This window comes from Octopus bimaculoides, chromosome 8 (assembly GCF_046866305.1).
Source record: "Octopus bimaculoides isolate indiv1 chromosome 8, ASM4686630v1, whole genome shotgun sequence".
NCBI classification, from domain to species: Eukaryota; Metazoa; Mollusca; class Cephalopoda; order Octopoda; family Octopodidae; genus Octopus; species Octopus bimaculoides.
Window position 1 is genome coordinate 60,636,762 of NC_142935.1, and position 17,640 is coordinate 60,654,401.

Consider the following 17,640-nt stretch of genomic DNA (forward strand, 5'->3'; position numbering starts at 1 on the left):
GGTGTCTCCACCAACCAACCCGTTTCGTTGTTACAAGTCTCCTGTTGTTAGTACATCTTACGTTTCTCTGTGTTTTGTTTGATTGAACTACTGTGGTGAGTTGTTGTTACTGTTTTGTTAAAAAGAACTGTTAATTGCCCTTTTTGAAGCTGCTTGTTGAAATTCAGCCCTGCGGGGGAATTATTGTTATTATATTTTGTGGTTTTTAAGTCATTTTGTGCAAAAATGAAACGCCAGTACCAACACCGAAAGTAGAGTCAACACTAAGATCGAGAGAATAGAGTGAAGAGAAAGATAGAGAGGAGGTGTAGCCGACTGTTTCAAAAAAAGAAAAAAAAACACTGACTACTCCTATTAAGCTGAACTTAAAAAAAAAGAACGACAAAAAAAAAAGAAAAGCGAAATAGAGCTAGAGAGGAAATTGTTGACTGCGAAAACGTTTGAGAGTCGATAGAAGAATGTAGCACGAATGTTGCGAGCGAATGTAACCTCATGAACACGACACAAGATTTATCTCAGGTATCAGTGGCGAGGCGGGGCTCGTGGGTCCGTGTTGAACCCGTCTTCCCACTCCATCCGTAATGTCTTCCGGTCTGTCTTATTATCCGTTTTATTTATTTCATTGTGTTAAATTTTTAAAGGCATGTTTTTTTTTCTTTCATACGATTATTCTGACCCCAAAATCAGAATGTCTTATCCCCTCTATGTTGGCCCCTTGTGGGTAATAAAGAAAACATACTAGTTTCATTGTTATATTTTCACCAAGTTCTTTTATGTACTCCCAGTAGTTTTCCTTATGTATCAAAATGCATTTTTCAGCATATTTCTCCGGCATCTTCACTCTTATTATTTACTTCAACTTCGCAACTTTTCTCTCCATCTGCTCGCTCTTCTCGTACTTCATCACCCCCCCCCCTTGTATTTGACATCTTTATCCGTTCTATCCTCCTCTTCTTGTACATTATTAGTTCCTGGCTTTTCTATCTCTTTTTGTTTTCTGTTGACCGTTCCTTTGAATTATTTTTCTTTCGCTTTTAAGGGTTACTCGCTTCATTTTCGTTCTTCTCCTTTGTTTTCTCTGCGTCACACTGCTGTCTCTCTTTCATTTCCTCAGTGTGGTCTGTAATGTTTCCCTCCTCTGCTTGTGTTTTCTCTTGCTGTGGCTGTGTGAGCTCATATAGAGGGCATTTGATCTTCATATTACCTCTCTACCCGCATATGTAACAATTTGGTTCCTTCCCTCGACAACAACATTTAACGTTCTTTCGTTCTCCATTTCTATTTGGCAGGGAATTCTTTCTATGTCCTCGAATGTAGCAAAAAGCCACATTTCGAGTCCAAATCCCCACCAGTTGTGCACTATTGTTTGCGCCACTGGTCCCAATTCCGGATCCTCCTTGGTTGCAGCCAGATCTGTTGCAACTTACCACTCCAGTTTAATTTCTGGTGGCAGTCTCAGAATACGTCATCTCACACTTCTTCTTCCTCTATAACTTGGTAGTAGTGTTATTTTTGGTGTTTTTAAAATGTTGGTCGCATGCTCGGTTGCCTTTTCTATAGTGGCGAACCTCACCTCTACCGTACCAAACTTTCTTCCTCTGCTGATGTACGTGGATTCATTCACAATTTCACGCAGGCACTCCTCAATTTCCTCTTCTGTCACCATTTACTGGTCTCGACAGCCTGTGTACGATACACAAATGTCCTCAGGATTTTATCTTCTTTGGTTTCTTTTATGGGGGACAATTTGTATGAGTCTCCCTCTACTTCTATTAAATTCCTGCTTCTGCTCACCTCCTCATATCTATCTCGATCAACTTGGTTTCCAGCGGCACTGGCTTCATCGCTGCAGTGGCCCTGGCGTAGCTCTCCATACTGGAGACACTACCACTCGCCACAGTTGGGGAAAAAATGCAGCGGCTCTCGTGAAACGTAACAACAATAAATTCGACAAAAATCACAATTATTCACAGAGACAACTTACAGTAATTCACACAGTTTTCACAGACTAACACAGCAGTATTCACAGTAATTCACACAGTTTTCACAGACTAACACAGCAGTATTCACAATAATTCACAATAATTCGACAGAAGAACTGATAGAATAGTAAATCGATAATATTTTACATAAAATATGACTTTTAAAATTTAAATGAAATATATAAAAAATCGAATGAAATTAACAATACAGGGACAGTACAAACGAAGCGATGATTAGGCCACGCTCCGAACTCACAAGCCCCGATCTATCGGTGGTATCTTTTTTGTTCCTTTTTTCCGTCTATTCACACGGTTCGTTGCGCGCACAATACTCGTGAAACATGCTTCCATCTCTTTTGGAACGTACACTCCGACAGACATCTCTTCTCCAGCCACACGTTCCTTTTCAAATGAAAAGTAAAAAATGATCGTAAATTGTGGCCCTTCGCAAGACTCCGCACCCGATCCCGAGAGACACGGCAGACCGGCAAGAAAGTCCTCGAGGGCTCTCCCACCACCAGGGCCGCCGTCACCCCCGAACAGCTGGGTGAAGTACTTCCGAAATGCCTCACACATTTTCTCGAATTTGTTTACCAAGACGCCATTATGATTCGTCAAAGACCCTATAGTAGAACTATTTCCTTGCCGTACTTTCACCACTCGGGCCCAACCAGCGGTCTCGATTCCTTCACTTCCCATCGCACGTAACTTAGCTCTGGCAATACTTCCCATGTGTTGAGAATGTTTTTGAATGTTTTTTTGTGCTATTTCTTTGTTGGTAAGCCTAACTTCCACCATACCAAACTTCCTGCCTCTTGTCAGATAAACTACGTCGCTACAGATTGGCTTCAAGCACTTTTCTATCTTCTCTTCTGTAATTCTCTCAATTTTTCTTTTCTGTTTTTCTTCTCGTAGTAGTTGCTTCGGCGGTTGAATTTTAACCACGTTATCAGTTATTTGCATCATTTCACTATATTTCATAAAATCACACTTATTCGTCGAAAGTAGCCGGGTTCCACCCCCAGCTGCCAACGCAAAACACTTTTTCTTGTTTTGGTTGTTCCTTTTGGATGCTAGGTGCATCAATTATTCTTTTGGATACAATACATTTGTTTTTTGACAAACTTGGGTATTATTCTAGTGAAAGTTCCGACGAGCTTTCAGACACATCTCCAAATAACTCATACATTTTGTTATTCTTTTTTTCAACGGAGGAATCAAAAATTCCATTTTCGGGGTAATCCATTATTTCTTTGCCCGTAGTTGGCTCCTCGCCAGACAACATGCAATTCTTCCTTTCAACAGGAAAACCAGACATTTCTGTTCCAACTGTAGGTTTCTCGCTAGACGACATTCTGCCCCACAAAGGGGGAATGAACAACGCGTGCTTTCTACAATCACTTAGTGTTTTCAAATGAACAATCCAACAATTACAAAATTCTACAATTTAACAAACACAGCAGTTATTAGAAACAGCAGTTATTATAAATAATAACACTAAGAAACAGCAATGTTCACCACGAACACATGTGCGACGCATAATAGACAAAACGCACAGCGACGAAGTACCAATTTCTTTATTGCCCACAGGGGGCTAAACATAGAATGGTACAAAACAACTGATTGGGATCAGTAATGCGAATGATTTACATAAAATATGACTTTAAAAATGTTATAAAATATAAAAAATCGAATGATATTAACAGTACGTTAGACAACACAAATGAAGCGATGATCAGGCCACGCTCCGACCCCACAAGCCCCGATCTATAGCTGGCACCTTTTTTTCTTCTTTTTTTCCTGACTATTCACACGGTTCCTTGCACGCACAACACTCGTGCAACATGCTTCCATCTCTTTTGGAAGTACACTCCGACAGACATCTCCTCTCCAGCCACACTTTCCTTTTCAAATGAAAAGTAAAAAATGAACGTAAATTGTGGTCAGAGATAAAGTTGCCTGTCTTAATTCCTTTTATCCTCATCTTCCATACTACCTCTTTCGCTATTGCTACAACCTTGAGAAAACAATTCTTACCTTCGTTTGTTAAAACTCCCGGTGGGTCAATTTTTATAATTGACTCAGTCGACAGCTGTACTCTTCCTTCGCCGGACAACAGGTGTTCAGCATAAGCCCACATTTCTGATATCTCCGGACACTGAACAATAGCGTGAGAGACGGTTTCCCTGTCTCACCCGCATCTTGGACAGGTCGGTGACTGATGCTTACCGTGTCTTGCAAGCTTATCCAAAACGGGCAAGGCACCTCTGTAGCATTGCCAGGTTAAGGACTTTTGGAAGTTGTCCAACGTTCTCAACCCGAATGTACGGTGAAACAGGCTGTCCAGTTGAATAAACCCGAGACCTAGAGTCGCCCCGAGGCCATCGTGGGCATTCAGACTCTACCAACCCACTATATAAAATCCGTGTGGAACCCCCATCGCTAGCGTTGCCCGAGCGCCGGAAAAGCAGAGGGCCTTACGACACTCTTTATGCCATTCACTCGACCTCGGTCTACGAGAACACCATGCTTCCTGTTCGCAAAAACTTTTGAACTCTGGGAACATTTGTCTGGCCAGCGGAGACCACACCCGTTTACTATCCAGGAGAATCCAGAGGTGCCACAATCTCAACGCATGCCTGCGCACCATTAACCAAGGCATCCTTAAACCTCCCTTTAAAGGCTTTTGACAGCAGAGAGAGCGTTTCACAAGTGGCGACCTGCACTTCCACAAAAAGCGAAAGAGCTGTCTCTCCAACCTGATCAACCACGAATCCGGACAAGGCACGACGGTTAGGCGGTAGGTAATGACCGATGCGATAAACACATTGGCCACCTCCGCCCTCCCTTTCAGGGATAGCCACCGCCAAGACCAAGTCTTGACTACTGCAGCCACCCTGCTCAATACCTCCGTCCAGTTCTTCTCTATCTGGAGGCCTGGTCCAAACCAAACTCCCAGCAACTTAACCGGTCCCTCTGTCCAGCACCCAACAGCGCTGTCTGAAGGCATCGACTTGCCAACCCAGGTGCCGAGTTGTAAGCCGATCGACTTTTCCCGGTTAATCTTTGCTCCTGCCACCTCCTCGTAAGCCTCAATAGTCTTACCCACTTCACGTAGGCGTGCTACTGATGTTCTGGTAGACCCGTCACTATTTGACCACGTCCACTGTGGAGTGTTCGGGTGTTCCAGCCTATATGGGTCTGCTAGCTGAAAGTGACTTAGCAGATCCCGTAAGCCTGGGTTACATTTTCTGTTCGTGTTCGAGCCAACACAATATGTGTGCCTCACATACTGTGTTAAAGTCTCCTAACAATACTAGCGAATGCGACGTGGCCAGGAACTTGCCCAGGTCACGAAAATATTCACTTTGCGGGCCCATAATATTGGGTGCATAAATAGCAACTAGCCTGATTATCTTGCCACAACTGAATGTCAGGTCAAGAACGACCAGCCTGCCTTCTGGATCAGAAAAAAACAACTTTTTCTCGGTTACCCGGTTTCTTTTTAGTAGGACCAACACCCCACCCCCACCTCCCACCCGACTCGGAGAAACGTATTTCTCGTAGCCGTTCAGGAGGGGGGGGGCAGATCTCTTGGTCCCTTTACTCGGGTTTCCGTTGCAACAATCACATCCAATTTTCTTGACCTGATGTCATTTAGGAAGCGTCCTTGCTTCCAGCTAGACAACAGGCCACGAACATTTCAACAACCAATGTGAACAGACATGTCTTACCTGTTAATCAGGGCTTGTCCGGTGGAGAGGGACTCTCCACCTTTTCATGATACAGGGTCAGAGGTGGCAGGTCTTGGGAAATAGGTTTGTTAAGATCCCGTCTCATTACAGAATTATCAGGTGGAGGTGGAGTCTCCACCTTTTCTTTTTCTCGCGTTATCGGGGCTGGTAGTCCATTAAATATAGATTTATTAAAGTCCAGTCTCATAGATGATACTGACTTACGGTGTTTGTTTTGTAAAATTCTATGAGTCTTATTTGAGACTTCATACACGTCATAATTGTTGTATTTCTCCGAAAGGTTATCTATTTTTTTTTGCAGTTTTTAATTAATTGAATGTCTCTCATTAGTTCAGTATCTTTACTGTATACGGCTATTATGCCTTTCTCCTCTTTTTCTCTTCTTGCAGTCTTTTTTGGTTGTTGTTCTGTAGTAGTCGCCACTCTCGGTTGAGCTGCTGATTGTATTTTTCTTTTGTTTGTTGTTTTCTTCTCGTCGTTTTCTTCTTTTTCTTCTTCTTCCTATTTTTCTTCTTTCTCCTCTTCCTCGTCTTCCTCATTTTCCTTGCAGTTCCTTCGAATGTGGCCTAATTGGCCGCACAAAAAACACCGGGGTTTTCGACCCTCAACAAACACCGCCAGGTTCTCCTCCCCTATCTGAACCGTCTCGGGAATTGCTTCGATTATTTTTGGGTCAGCTTGGATAATGAGACTAACTGATTGACCAGTCCAGTGAGCGTTTTCGATAACGGCAGCCTGGGGGAGGGTAATTTTCTCTTCCTCTTTGACTAGGACTGCCTCCACCACCCACATAGGATCCACGTCCGGTGGGACCCTTGTTATATTAATTCTGGACGTTCTCATCCCCATATAGGTGGGGATGAGCGCCACGTCTTCCGTTTTTAGAGTCTCTACGGAATGCTTTTGTGCCATGTCCTTGTTGGCAAACATTACTTCCACTGTACCAAACTTCTTTCCTCTTGTCACATACACAATGTCGTTCCACATTTCCTTCAAACGCCGTTCAATCTTCTCTCCTGTAAATCTTTCGATTTTTCTTTTTTGTACACAATAAATTTTAAAAATTATTGTTTTCTGCTTTTTATCTTGCAAAGATTGCTCCGGTGGTTGTATTTGAACCACGCTATCTTTCACTTCCATCATTTTTTAATATTTTATGTAGTCCGACTTGTTCGTCGATAGCTGCCGGGTTCGACCCCCAGCTGCCAACGCAAAACTTTTTTTTTTTTCCTTTCTCGCCTGCTCGGTCTGGATGCTAGGCGCATCGATACTCCTTTTGGTCGCAATACTTTCTGTCTGACAAAGTTGGGAAATCTTCTTGTGAAAGCTCTGACGAGCTTTCCGATACGTCTCCAAATATTTCATACATCCTGCTGTGCACTTTGGTAACGGGGGAATTACAAATTCCTTTTTCCGCGGAATCCACTGGTTTTTCACTTGTAGTTGGCTCCTCGCCAGACAACAACAAATTTTTCGTCTCTCTAGACATTCCTGTGCCAACGTTAGGCCTTTCTCTAGATGTCATTGTCCCCCCCCCCCAACGGGGGAATGAACAAACGTGTGCTTTCTACAAGCACTTAGTGTTTTCAAATAAAAACTCAAACAGTTGAAATTTTAACAGAAATTGCAGTTAATAAAAGAGTAGTTATTATAAATAATAACTCTAATAACCAGCAATTTTCACCACGAACACATGTACGACGCGTAACCAACAAACTCACAGAGACGAAGTACCGCTAAACATTTCGCCCGGTGTGCAAACGTTTCTGCCAGCTCACCACCTTACTATGTAAATATATTACTTCGTACATTTGTATCTTTTAATCGAATATAAACAATTGTATCGACATATAAACAATTTAAATCTCCAAGAATGAGTACTTACCTCTCATGTTATTACAAAAACAATCACAGATTTTATACCCTCAAAATTATTCACCTTCCGTTTCATTTACAACATATCTATTCCCCCAGTAACATGGAATGGAGACTTTATCTCATAATATGAAATTGTAACTTTATCACAAACCACTTATTCGTGATTAAGCATTAGCGATTCCAATTTTTGTGCAAACTATCTATCTAACGACTTCATAACTTTTATGGATTCATAATGATTGATATCTTAAACAAAATTCATGCCTTTTTTTATTATTTTAGTGAAAGAAATGCAGGTTGAATATGTTTTCTTGAGTTTTGAAAAAGGGAGTTTGGAGAGCGGTTATTTCAAATTTGTGTGTGTATGTGTGTGTTTGAGTATGTAAGTATGCATGTGCTGCGAGTATTTAAACAAAGAAAAGAAAGAAGAGAAAAGTAGAAGACAAACATAAAGAAACAAAGGTGACTTTTCTTGAGAAATTAATAACATGATGAAGAGGTTCACAATTTGTTTATCAATTGCAACATAGGTATTTTAAGTTATTCTGTGACTGAGGCATTTCTTGTCAGTTATAATACTGCCCAATTGTAGGCGATAGTATCTATAGAATTATTAGTGAAGGATTTAAGTGCATGTTGTATGTTGGTTGTTTTACTGAATATTTCCGGTTATTTTACTAGCAGTAATGAGAACATTACTATCAGGTCATTAAAAATGAAATGTCCGATTTTCTTATCCACCAAGTTTGACAGTCATTAACTCTAATGTTTTATCCTGATAATTCTTTGTTATACAATGTTGAAGAGTTGCATAATCCCTTTTCAAAATGCAATTCATGGTATTTGAGTGTATTGTGAGTTTTCTGATGTAAATCATTTTTGTTAAGCCATAGATAAACGATTCGTGTTGTTTATGAATATGAGTCCTGTCGTGGAAACAATGCATCCCAGACAGCTTGACACATCGATGAGGTGTTTGGAGAAAATGTGGCGAATGAGTGAACTTTACATTGATGGTTTGGGAAGTTCCGGTCTGGTGACTTTACTAGAAAATCAGCTCCATGGTAGACCTGTTGTGGTAAGGGATACATCTCAAAATTCACGTGAGTTAGCAGCAAGGTTTGATGTTTCGATTCCAAATGTATTAGACCATCTGATACAAATCGGCAAGGTAAAAAGATGGGCAAGTGGGTATTAAACTGAAAGAACATCAAATGAAACGTCGTCTTGAAACTTGTTCTTTGGTGTCACGTCATGAAAACGAATCATTTTTGTATCGTATTGTTACGTGTGATAAAAATGGATTCTTTTCAAAAATAGGAAGCGCTCTGCATAGTACCTGGATAGAGACAGAGTGCCAAAACATACCCCCCACCCCACCAAAAAATATAAAAGGAGGTAATGGTGTTTGCTTGGTGGTCCAGCGATGGTGTCATTCACTGCAGCTTCATGAGAGCCGGTAAATCAATTACAGCGGGTGTATACATAAATCCACTGGATAAAATGAGTGACCTTCCAATTAAACACCTATGATTGATCAATAGAAAGAGGCCAATTTTCTTGCAAGACAATGCTCGACCACATGTTGCACAAAGAAAGGCTACTCGAGTTACAGGAAGTGAACTTGGAAATACTGTCATCCATCATATTCACCAGATCTTGCATCAGCTGACCATCACGATTTCCAGGCATTTGTGCAGGGGAAAACCTGAAGTTTTTACCTGTTGCTCTCCAGAATTCTTTGCTGCCGGCATAAACAGGCTACCAATAAAATGGCAAAATTGTGTTGATAATTTAGTTGCATACTTTGATTAACTGCTTTGCTTTCTGTTGACATGAAGTAAAAGAAACTTTCAGTTCAAAATCGGACATTTCATTCTTAATGACCTGATAAAATTAATCCTTTCTACTATAGGCACAATGCCTGAAATTTTGGGGAGGAGGATAGTCGATTACATCGACCCCAGTGCGTAACTGGTACTTAGTTCATCGACCCACAAAAGGATGAAGGGCAAATCGGCATCGGTGGAATTTGAATGCAGAACTTAGCAGAAGACGAAATACCACTAAGCATTTTGACCGGCGTACTCACTTTGCCAGCTCGCCGCCTGACCTAATGATATTAAAATCATGAGCTGGATTGGTTTTGTTTGGGAAAGTAATTGGTTTTTCGTAAATCAAATTCTCTTTTGTTTAAATATATCTTTACACGTTTAATTTTTGTAGAAATTATTGTAAGAAAGATGTGGTTGTAAGTGAATTTTTCCAGATATTTTAGTAACAGTAATGAGAACATTATTAACAATATTATCCAACTGTGGGCTAGTTTTATTATCAGAGTAACTACTTTTTAAAAATAAGCATTCCTCATGTCTTTTAGATATATATTTTTTAATATATTTAGTTTAGGTGAAATTATATTTTTAAATAAAAGTTTGTTCTACTGTATACCGCCATTCTGGATCATTCTTTGGGCACTTGTAGAAAGGAAAGCTCGTGTACTTATTGTTTCTGTATAGTTCCAGATAAATTTTAAAGATTTTTAGGTAATTCTGTTTGTCTGATATGTTGTCTAAGGGTCCTTGCGCGTTGAGAAAGGGAATTTTTTGTTTCGTCAGCATACCATATCTTGCAATTGGAGCAGATTATGCAGCATATTACATTATGTGTCACCCCATATTATATTATGTAGCATATTACATTGTGTGCCATGTAACTCATATTTAGAAGGAGAATTGGCTTTTTCAGTCTTATATATCAGGCAGTGTCCAGATATTTGAAGTTGATACATTTTTCACATTTTCACGGATACTTCTGAATTATCTTCTTATATTAATTTGCCTTTGGAATACCTTTAAAAGATATTTTGGTTGATGTTTGCTGTTCCGTACGAGACTTTCATCAACTCGATTTACTTTATTTGGCTCTGTAAAAGTACTTGTAGTTTTCTGGATTTTTCTTTGAAGTTTCGAAAATATTACTCATTTCTATATAATGTGTATTGATAAATGGAACATTATTTCCGTTATGCGTTCCCAAATCGTTTATATCCAGTTTCACCCTATTTATAAATTTCACTACTTATTAATTCTATGGTGTAAGTCTATTTTATTAAGTAATCTTTATCTTCATTCAGTCGAATCTGACGTATGTGCTAGTCAACTACTATTACACAAATATGTCTGACCATACAACACGGACTGTTCACTCTGATGTGTGAAGGATAGAAAGAGTAAAAGTTGAAATAATGCTATGTCTATCTTTTTGTAATATATAGCCGTTGTTACTATGAAGTTGCACAGTTTTCGGTGATTATTTAAGAATTGTAAGTTATGACTGGTTTCGTTAATGAATTTCATAGATGAATGAAGTGTTCAGAATATTATTGAATATATGATGCTATATCATTTGATTCAATGTTATTTCCTCTTCCTCTTACAGATGAATATTCAAATACTGGAAGCAAACGCATGCTATACTGATAATTTAACCTCACCTAAATGTGTGAAAAATATATTTGAAAAACATGTGAAATCTTTATCAAAAGATTAGTTACTATGATGAAACAAACTGGATTAACTCTAAATAGTATTATTCATAACATCCTCATTTCTATTGCTAAATTAGCTGGACTCCAAACACACACACACACACACACACACACACACACATACACACACACACACACACACACACACACACACACACACACACACACACAAACAAAAACACACACAATCACAATATGTACATATACAGAGAGATGAAGAGGCATGTAAGCATATTCGTATATGTATGTATATATAGTAATATAGATTTAATCAAAAGATTAAATGTGGTACTTAAAATGTTTGAGGCACCAGAATTTGGTAGGATAAAAACCAAAAACAAAATCGAGAGATTTGGTGAATAAAATTTGAAGTTAAGCAACAACAATTCAATAGGTTATAGCAGCACGTACGTTTCGTACAAGCTCCATTTATTCATGTAGTGAGAACACGACAGAAAATACAATGAAAATGTACTCCTCAGCTGCATAATGGAATTTCATTTTAGAAAGTCATTTTGAAGATGTTTGCAAAAAACAAGAGTAAGAGAAGAAAACACATCTCGACTATGCTGCTGTTTCACAGACAAGTGAATCAAACAAGAATTTAAAATCTAATTGGAGGGATAGTAGTAATTTTAAATTTAGAGGAAGGCAGGTTAAGTAGTGGTGGACAGTAAATTAAGCATGAGAGAAAGAAAAAAAGAACGGAAATAGAAGGGCAATACCCTAAGGAGTGGTAAGAATTTGGAAAAAAATTTAAGGTAACGGAATTAAGGTCAAGGTATTAAAGAAATATATCTATTCTAAAGTATAAATAGAATAATACAATGAAACACTGAACTACTAAGTTCAAAACTATAGGGAACAATAATAATTAGAACAAGATAAACATATCCAGTTAAAATAAGAAATAAATTAATGTGGGGCGGTATTATTTATAGGTAAAACTATAATATTAATGGCCAAAATCCAAACAGAAAGAAAGGAGGAAAGAGGGAAGAGGAATAAAATGGAGAGGAATAGAGTTAGAAAAACAGGACTAAATTAAGAGAAATAAAGCTAATGTTTTCGAAAAAGACTCAGAATAACTTAGAGAAAATGTAGGACTACTATCAGTGGGTTGGCAAAGGTTAGAATGTATTCTAAGTATATATTAAAAGTCATATCTCAAATAAAATAGTTATTAGTCAGGGAAATGAGAGAAACTAAATTAAAAAATTTTAGTAAGATTTACTTTTTAAAAAATATTTACTTTTTAAAATATTTAAAGGTGCGGGAGTAACAATGCACACATAGAACCCTAAGGTCAGATCTAATGTTAATTAGATTGGGGTTATCTTTAAGTTTAAAAATTTCGTAAATTTCCATAGAGCACAATCCACAGCCATATCTACTATTTCTATAAGGTTGTGCTCTCCTGATGATTTTCCATTTAAGATTAAAATCAATACTATTTTCCTTCAATTCCCAAATTTTATTAGATAATGATGTGCTATTGGCTTTATGTTTAAGTCTAAATGAAGAAAAATGGTTATATAATCGTTGTTTAAGGTTGATTGTGCAACCAACATAAATATAATTATTAGTTGGAGTAGTTACTGTACATTTATAGACTACATTACGGGTTAAACAACGGCTAGATACCGGACAGTGGGCTTTAATTCTACAATTTCAATTAAGGGGCTTATTAGCTATATATATATTGCTATATTGATTATTGATACAAGTATCTAAATTATTTACATCAATATTGCTGGTTGTATTATTAGATATGCAATTGATATTGTTTGAGCTAGGAAGATTTATCTCATCAACTATGTTAACAGTTGAAGTATTAATATGTTCATTAAGATGTGCATGATTATTGGTTGCGTTGGTGTTATTAATAGTTTGGTAGTTATTTGTATTGTTATCAATAATAAGACAATTTTTATTTTCAAGAGTCCTAGCTAGTTTAATGTTTTTTTCTATTTAACATATTGATAATAGATCCTATATTGGGGAGAGTAGAGTATGAGATACGGATTGTGTGTTGAGAGAAGATTTTATAATATCTATGGTTATGGTCGAAATTTTTTTGTAAGATATCCATAAACTTCTTCTAGATTGTTACTATCACATTTAATAGATTTAGGAATAAGGAAAGAAATTTTTTGGTCATAGCCCGCTCTCGATAAAGCTTCATTATAGTAATGGGAATTTGATTTAAAGATGTCATGGTTTGAGGACAGTTTAGTTAATCTATCGGAAATGTTTTTTACAATAGATTTTAAAATATTTGGTGGGTGATTCGATGATCTATTTACATATTTAGTAACTTCATTTTCTTTTCTATGGGGATTGTGCAATTTAGAGCTAATATTAAGAGTGGTATCAAGAAAGTTAACGATTTTAGTGCCATATTCAAAAGTAATGCTAAGGTTAAAGTTTTTAAAGAATTTTTTAATATTCTTTCTCATTCTCTCTATGGTTGATTTGTTCTTGGTGGGTATGATAAATAACACATCATCCCTATAAAGGCCTCCTTGGAGTTCAGGAATTTCCTTATTTGGACAATATAGAAGATATGCTCCAACCAAATTTGTTATTTCAGCCGAATCACTCGATCCCATTGGGATATCAAAGTTCTCAGGTGTGTCAGATCTGGTGCAGAGCTTATCTTCGAATTTGATGATGGTTTTTTTAGCTAAAAGTATTATGTCAATTTTTTCTCTAGTAATTAGGAATCTATTTTTAGCAAATATGAGAGCTTTGTTAAGGAGTATAGGAGAAATGCTAGAATAGTAAATGTTGATATCGAATTGGATAAAGGAAAAATTATTATTGTTGTCAATAGAGTTAAACCAATTAAGAGCTTCATCAGTATTAATCCATAATTTAAGAGTAAGGTTAGGAATAAGGAACGGTATAAAATTATCTAAAATAAGCTTACTTAATCTACCAATCTACCTTTGCCAACCCACTGATAGTAGTCCTACATTTTCTCTAAGTTATTCTGAGTCTTTTTCGAAAACCTTAGCTTTATTTCTCTTAATTTAGTCCTGTTTTTCTAACTCTATTCCTCTCCTTTTTATTCCTCTTCCCTCTTTCTCCCTTTCTTTCTGTTTGAATTTTGGCCATTAATATTATAGTTTTACCCATAAATAATACCGCCCCACATTAATTTATTTCTTATTTTAACTGGATATGTTTATCTTGTTCTAATTATTATTGTTCCCTATAGTTTTGAACTTAGTAGTTCAGTGCTTCATTGTATTATTCTATTTATACTGTAGAATAGATATATTACTTTAATAACTTGACCTTAATTCCCTTACCTTAAATCTTTTCCAAATTCTTACCACTCCTTAGAGTATTGCCCTTCCATTTCCTTTTTTTCTTTCTCTCATGCTTAATTTACCCCTAACCTGCTGTCCACCACTACTTAACCTGCCTTCCTCTAAAATTAAAATTACTACTATCCCTCCAGTTAGATTTTAAATTCTTGTTTGATTCACTTGTCTGTGAAACAGTAGCATAGTCGAGATGTGTTTTCTTCACTTACTCTTGTTTTTTGCAAACATCTTCAAAATGACTTTCTAAAATGAAATTGCATTATGCAGCTGAGGAGTACATTATCATTGTATTTTCTGTCGTGTTCTCACTACATGAATAAATGGAGCTTGTACGAAACGTACGTACTGCTATAACCTATTAAATTTTTGTTGCTTAACTTCAAATTATATATACATATATATATATATATATATATATATATATATATATATATATATATATATATATATATATATATATGTATATATGTGTGTGTGTGTGTGTGTATATATGAATATATGTGAATGCGTCTAGCTTAGTGGTTAGAGCGTCGAGCTTACGATCGTTAGGTTGTGAATTCGAATCCCCTACTGGGCTACGTGTTGTGTTCTTGAGCAAGACACTTTATTTCATGTTGCTCCAGTTCACTCAGCTGTAGAAATGAGTTGCGACGTCACTGGTGCCAAGCTGTATCGGCCTTTGCCTTTCCCTTGGATAACACTGATTGCTTGGAGAGGGGAGGTTGGTATGCATAGGTGACTGCTGGTCTTCCATAAACAACCTTGCCCGGACTTCTGCCTGGTAGGGTAACTTTCTCAATGTAATCCCATGGTCAGTCATGACCGAAGAGGTTCTCGTCATGTATATATATATATATATATATATATATATATATATATATATGTGTGTGTGTGTGTGTGTGTGTGTGTGTGTGTGTGTGTGTGTTCGTAAATTAGGGCTACCACTGGTTTCATATTCAGGAAATATGCAAATATCCTAGTGTCTTAGCAATTTAACAAGAAATGTCTTCGCTTCGTTTATGAGATTTCTCGTAAATTCGCGTAAATAAAACAATGACTCAATGAATCACGAAATGTTACTTTAGAATGGGATCATCTGGATGTTTGTCTCCCTTGGATTTCTTTATTTAATTCCTTGCATTGCTTTGCATTATTTTTGCTTAGGATATGGTGTTTTACTTGTATGTTGAAGTAGTTCGTCATTGGAGTATATTTCTCCATTGTTTGGCGTTTGTGGGCTATATGCGTTCACGTGTGGGGAAGGAGCTATACTAGTAGTGTGACACGCGTTTATAGGGGATTTTCTTTGAAATATATGAGTGTAAGATATTGCTTGTGTATGCAGTGTATGCAGGGAGAAAATGTGTCATCCCTATTGTATAATATAAGCTGTTATCTGTTGTTTGTATAATGTTTAATGTTTCAGTAATAAAGGGCTCACTTTTGATAACCGTTCCTCTCTATTTTATTGCTTCAGTAATAATATTTCCTTCTATCTGGAGTTGCTCATTCCACTCTATGTCAATGTCCATATCATATTTGATAGGGATATCGCATGTATTTAGTTTTGTCTCTGAATGATGCAAGTTGTTGTGCATAACTTTCCTTGAACGAGTTGTATGTCACTTTGATATAAGTCTTTGCTACTCCCTTGTATATGAGTTAAACCATATATATATATATATATATATATATATATAGAGAGAGAGAGAGAGAGAGAGAGAGAGAGAGAGAGAGAGAGAGAGAGAGAGAGAGAGAGAGAGAGAGAGAGAGTGCATTTACATCATGTCATATGCATACACACACATATTGGCATAGCATAGTCTTGCATTGATTCACACTGTCTGTGTCATACATATGCATCTTAAACAGAAGTGATTTAGTTCTTAGTGGTGGTGCATGAAACCATTTATCTACATGGTGATGTACGATTTGAAAGGTTTTATTATTCTTCATAGCAACTGAATTTTTAGTTTCCATAAATATTAAAAATAAACTGTCATATTTATATCTTAAACTGCGAATTGATTTTCTTCTAGAAGTATTGACATATTTTACTGGTAACTTCAATAATCCAGTTTAGCCTTTTTCTACCACGCAAATTTGTCTTGTGTAAAGTAACTGTCACCAACACAGTCGCCCATTTTGCAAAAGTGATCACATCGAGTAAACTTAACATATTGAGTGCTTCATAGCTTTTTCCTCAAAATTGCATATCAAAATATATATTGAACATGAGCACATAAAATGTGTAATCAGTAGACTGCATATTACTTTTATTTCGAACACTGTCATGGTTTTAAAAATAAGAAAATAGTGTGCAGTAAACAGATAGGTTTTGTTTTCATTCAACATCAAGTACACTTGGTGAATAGCATCAGATACTTACCGATATTTAGTTCACATTTACTTGATTTCCTTTCTTTGATCGTGTCTGTAAAAATTATACAAATGATACATAAGGTCATGCACAGAAAAATATGGATACAGACTGTGTGCACAGAATTGCACAATAAATTCTCACAGATATATATATATATATATATATATATATATATATATACTAGCAGTATAACCCTACGTTGTCCGGTTGTCACTTATTACGCCATCTACGATAAGTCTTGCTAGTTGAAAATCAACTAAAAAAGAAAGTCTTACAACGAAAAAACACTTATGATGTAAATATGTTCATAATTCAAAAGACGATGAAATTAATAGGGAAAGTCTGAAAGCTGTTTTGCGTAACATTATTAAGTGTACGTAAATTTCATCCGTCTAATTGGCTATACAAAGGCTTGTGCAAAACAACTTTTTGCGCTGCCCTGATTATACATAGCAGGGTAATCCCTTTTCGCAGGAGCTAGGGTGGCAATTTCTGATGAAGCAATTGGTGGCGATCTGTTGCTACACAGTTCTGTCAGAATTCTATCAGATTGGGCAGTAGATGTTGATGCATCATTTTGTATTATGTTCAAAGTAGCTTCGGAAAGTGGTGAATTGCTGCAGACTGTTGCTGTCTTTTTAAACCGGTTACTTTCTTTCCCAGCATGCTCTCTTCTTTCGAGGCATAATCTATGTACATATTAAACAGAACAACAAAGTTATAACAGATGGCAGGGTCGGTAGTTTTCACATTTCGG

General features: G+C 37.0%; 1 protein-coding gene across 5 annotated transcripts in view; it reads right to left on the reverse strand.

Moving 5' to 3' along the window:
• LOC149134423 (neprilysin-2-like) overlaps positions 1-17,640 on the reverse strand; it is a 332,072-nt gene that overhangs the window by 224,346 nt on the left and 90,086 nt on the right. For all 5 annotated transcript variants that reach the window (XM_089356560.1, XM_089356561.1, XM_089356563.1 and 2 more), the window contains one exon: positions 16,890-16,934. In XM_089356560.1, the coding sequence (XP_089212686.1) occupies positions 16,890-16,934 (45 nt within the window). The remainder of the gene's footprint in view (positions 1-16,889; positions 16,935-17,640) is intronic.